The sequence below is a fragment of the Colobus angolensis genome, unplaced genomic scaffold (assembly GCF_000951035.1).
Source record: "Colobus angolensis palliatus isolate OR3802 unplaced genomic scaffold, Cang.pa_1.0 Scaffold159, whole genome shotgun sequence".
Taxonomy (NCBI): domain Eukaryota; kingdom Metazoa; phylum Chordata; class Mammalia; order Primates; family Cercopithecidae; genus Colobus; species Colobus angolensis.
Window position 1 is genome coordinate 75,308 of NW_012114699.1, and position 4,990 is coordinate 80,297.

Here is a 4,990-nt window from a genome sequence, read left to right on the forward strand (position 1 = left end):
TGGGATTACAGGCATGAGCCCCCGTACCCGCCCTTTTTTTTTTGAGACGGAGTTTTGCTCTTGTTGCCCAGGCTGGAGCACATTGGCACGATCTCAGCTCACTGCAACCTCTGTCTCCTGGGTTCCAGTGATTCTACTGCCCCAGCCTCCCGAGTAGCTGAGATTACAGGTGCCTGCCACCACGTCCGGCTAATTTTTGCATTTTTAGTAGAGATGGGGTTTCACCATGTTGGCCAGGCTGGTCTTGAACTCCTGACCTCAGGTCATCCACCCGCCTCGGTCTCCCAAAGTCCCGGGATTACAGGCGTGAGCCACCGCGCCCGGCCTGAAGTCTTTCAAAATACATTTTTTATTTATCCAGTGTATTATTTTATACTGCACTTTCTTCATCTGTAAAATAACAGGGCCAGGCGTGGTGACTCATACCTGTAAGCCCAGCACTTTGGGAGGCTGAGGTGGGAGGATTGTTTGATCCCAGGAGTTCGAGACCAGCCTGGGCAACATCGTGAGACCCCGTCTCTACCAATAATAAAAAATGTGATGTGATGGCATGCGCCTGTGAAGTTCGCTTGAGCCTGGGAGGTCAAGGCGGCAATGAGCCATGAGGGCGCCACTGCATTCTAGCCTGAGTGCCAGAGTGAGGCCCTGTCTCAAAACAAACAAGCAAACAAACAAACAAACGAAAAAACCCAGGGAGGTTGGGCTAAGGGCTAGTTGATTCCAAAGATTCAAAACACAGTATAATAGTTTTTAAGCCTGATTATCTGAGATTTTGTCAAGGAAAAAAGTTTCATATAACAATCCCAGGCCAGGCATGGTGGCTCATGCCTTTAATTCCAGCAATTTGAGAGGCCGAGTCAGGGAGATCCCTTGAGCCCAGGAGTTCAAGACCAGTCTGGGCAACATGGTAAAACGCCATCTCTACTAAAAATAGAAAAATTAACTGGGCATGGTTGTGCGTGTGCCTGTAATCCTAGCTACTCTGAAGGCTGAGGTGGGAGGATCACTTGAGCCCAGGAGGTGGAGGATGCAGTGAGCCAAGATCAGGGCACCCCATTCCACCTTGGGCGACAGAGCAAGACCCTATCTCAAAAAACAGGAACAGGAATTTGAGGCCATATTTATGGATTATATTTTATCTGCTCTGTATATGGTTAATAGGTTATCCTTGATATGATAAAAACATACTTCTGTCCATTTTGCAGGACTTGGCATGGGCTTTTATTGTTTTAAATTATGATACCTTTGTAGCTCTGCTGTTTGATACATTTTGGGATTTGATTTTGGTATGATTTGGTACCCAGTCTTGGTTATGGATATACGTGATTCACCTTGTTGTGATACAGTTTTATGTATTTTCGAGGATATGGGTCATAGTGAAAAGTCACGTTTACTTGTACAGACTGAGAATAGCTTGATTTCAGATGGTCAGAGGTTGAACTAAGTGGATTAAAGCTGATTTCTTAAACTGGACAAGGCTGGTACCATTGTGCATTCCCTGGTACTTATAAATACTTATATCATGGTTTGAAATTTTATTCTTATTTCTGTAATCATTTTATTCACCTTAAATACAGAAATATAGACATCTGGCTGGGCGCAGTGGCTCACACCTGAAATCCCAGCACTTGGGGAGGCCGAGGCAGGTGGATCACTTGAGGTCAGGAGTTCAAGACCAGCCTGACCAACAGGGCGAAACCCCATCTCTACTAAAAAAATACAAAAAAAAAAAACCCAAAAGAACCCAAAAAACAAAAAACTAGGTCATGCCTCTGCAATCCCAGCTACTTAGGAGGCTGAGGCAGGAGAATCACTTGAGCCTGGGAGGTGGAGGTTGCAGTGAGCTGAGATCATGCCACTGTACTCCAGCCTGGGCAACAGAGTGAGACTCCATCTCAAAAATAAAGAAAAAAAAAAAAGACATCTCAGCATATGTTACCATGTGACTTAACCTTTCTGTGGTTCCAGCTAATTTTTTAGGCCTTGAAAGGGAAGGAAGCCTAACATTTTCTGCTACCTCATTGGACTGTCCCTTCTGCCAGTAATTCTTATAGTAATTTCCTTAGACCTATATTGGTCATAATCACTGGGTCCATGACCTTTGATGAGTAACAGTCAGAACCACTGTTTCCTCTTATTTCAGATGAGGCCTATGATATGTAGGTTAAATTAGATACCATATATGAAAACATTCTAAATTGTAAAGCACATTACATATGTTAGTTATTATCAAAGGTAACGTCGCGAAAGAAGAGAAGATGAGCTATAGAATCACACAAGCCTATGCTTAAATTTTGACCTTACATTAAACCAAATAGGATTGATTTTTTTTTTTTTAAATTACATTTATTTTAATGCTGAATTTACTCCCGTGCCATAAGTTTTTGTTTCTTCAGTTTCTTCTGGGATATCTTTTTCTTCTGGGCAACCTCCTCTTCTGGTTTAGGAACAATCTGTTCCTTTTCAGTAAGGATCATCTCAATGTGGCAGGGAGAGCTCATGTATGGGTTAATCCGACCATGAGCTCTGTAGGTCCGTCGGCGCATCTTAGGTGCTTTGTTCACTTGGATATGCTCGATGACCAGAGAATCTACATCTAAACCCTTAAGTTCAGCATTACTCTCTGCGTTTTTAAGCATGTGCAGCAAAAATTCAGCACTCTTTTTGGGCCATCGACCTTGTGTCCAGCCCCACTGCTTGGCCTGGGCACACCTGCCAACTCCACCATTGTAACGTCGGAATGGTACGCACTGTTTCTGTAGAGTGACATCTTTCAGATACTTCGTGGCTTTTCGAATATGCATACCCTTGATGGCCTGGGCAGTTTCACGAGTGTTCTTAAAGTGAACACGAAGATTGGAACCTCTTGATTTGCATGATTTCGTGGGGTTCTCCGGGTCAAGTGAATAGCGAACCATTTTCACAGATTACCTCAGGCCGCTTAGGGGAAGAGGCGATTTTTTTTTTTTTTTTTAATTGAGTTGGAGTCTTGCTCTGTCACCCAGGCTGGAGTGCAGTGGTGCGATCTCAGCTCACTGCAACCTCTGCCGCCCAGGTTAAAGCAATTCTTGTGCCTCAGCCTCCTGAGTAGCTGGGACTACAGGCGCGTGCCACCATGCCCAGCTAATTTTTTTCTATTTTTAGTAGAGATGAGGTTTTGCCATGTTGGCGAGGCTGGTCTTGAACTCCTGACTTCAGGTGGTCTGCCCACCTCGACCTCCCAAAGTGCTGGGGCTACAGGCTTGAGCCCCATGCCCAGCCAAGATTGAAAATTTTCAGTTTAAATTCAGCATGTTTAGTAGAAAAAGTACTTGTAGCTAAAATGATGGGATGAAGGAAAATGAAAATTAGTTTGTAGATAGCATTTGGGTACATGCGGACACTCATGAAATATGTTGTGTCATTTAAATTCGGTTTGTAGCACTTAACTGTGGCACAGTTTCCTTTACTTTGTGTCATTAAAAAAAATTAAAACCTAGACAGAAGAGAAACATACTAAATGTTTGAATATAGATAGCACTGTAGCTTTCAGATAGAGCTAAATATTTTTACTAAAGAAAGAAAAGATAGGGGCTCTTATCCATAACTTGTTTGATCAGCCTGGACAATATAGTGAGACCTTGTCTCTACAAAAAAAATTTAAAAATTAGCTGAGTGTGCTGGCGCCTGCCTGGAGTCCAGCTCCTTGGGAGGCTGAGGTGGTAGGATTGCTTGAAATTGCAAGGCAGGGGCAGCAGTGAGCTGAGATTGTGACACTGCACTCCAGTCTGGGCGATAGAGCAAAGACCCTGTCCCAGAAAAAAAAAAAAAAAAAAAAAAAAAAGTTGTTTAAGTACTTGCTTGAGGGGTCCCAACATGATCATGGAATAGAATACTTCATTCTGAGGTTAGAAGATCACTTGAGGCCAGGAGTTCAAGACCAGCTTGAGCAACATAGTAAGACCCCCATCTCTTTTTGTGTGTGCGTGTGTGTGTGTGTGTGTGTGTGAGGGAGTCGGAGTTTCACTCTGTCAGCTAGGCTGCTGGAGTACAGTGGCACGATCTGGGCTCACTGCAACCTCTGCCTCCCAGGTTCAAGCGATTCTCCTGCCTCAGCCTCCCAGGTAGTTGGATTACAGGCATATGCCACCATGCCCAGCTAATTTTTGTATTTTTAGTAGACCAGATTTCACCATGTTGGGCAGGCTGATCTCAAACTCCTGACCGAGTGATCCACCCACCTCAGCCTCCCAAAGTGCTGAGATTACAGGCGTGAGCCACTACGCCCAGCCATGAGCCACCAAGCCCAGTCGAGACCCCGTCTCTTAAAGAAAAGAAAAGAATACTTCATTCTGAGAAATGTCTAGGGATAGGTATTACCTGCTTATGAAGTCATCCATGGAACCATCTGATTGTATGAACTACATTCTAATCACTGTGTCAGAATAAGTTATCTGCACAAAGTATCAGAGTACAGTAAGTTCCAGTTCTATGCCACTAATCAGCTCTATGGCCTTAGTAAATCATTTACCTTCCTTACGTCTTAGTTTCTTTTTCTTTCTTTCTTTCTTTTTTTGTTTTTGTTTTTTGTTTGCTTTGTTTTTTTGAGACAGGATCTGGCTCTGTCAGCCCAGGCTGGAGTGGCCAGGCTCAACTGATCCTCCCAACTCATCCTCCCGAGTAGCTCGAGCCACCATGCCTTAGGTTTTTTTTTTTTTTTTTTTTTTTTTTGGAGTGACTGGGTCTACCTATGTTTCCCAAGCTGATTAGTTTCTTTATCTGTAAAGTAAGATAATGATTTTTATTATCCTGTCCAGCAAGACATAGTTATTATGAACAATTTTTGCTCGTGTCTACAAAGTATAGTGATGGCCGGGTGCGGTGGCTCATGCCTGTAATCCTAGCACTTTGGGAGAATGAGGCGGGAGGATTACGAGATCAGGAGATCGAGACCATCCTGGCCAACATGGTGAAACCCTGTCTCTACTAAAAATACAAAAATTAGCTAGGT

The 4,990-nt window shown here is 43.6% G+C and overlaps 2 protein-coding genes across 2 annotated transcripts in view; one reads left to right on the forward strand and one right to left on the reverse strand.

Moving 5' to 3' along the window:
- XIAP (X-linked inhibitor of apoptosis, E3 ubiquitin protein ligase) overlaps window positions 1-4,990 on the forward strand; it is a 76,377-nt gene that overhangs the window by 11,127 nt on the left and 60,260 nt on the right. The window lies entirely within an intron of this gene.
- LOC105508137 (60S ribosomal protein L17) lies at window positions 2,334-2,950 on the reverse strand. Its single transcript, XM_011936947.1, has one exon. The coding sequence runs from the start codon at window positions 2,916-2,918 to the stop codon at window positions 2,364-2,366; it is 555 nt and encodes a 184-aa protein (XP_011792337.1). The 5' UTR covers window positions 2,919-2,950; the 3' UTR covers window positions 2,334-2,363.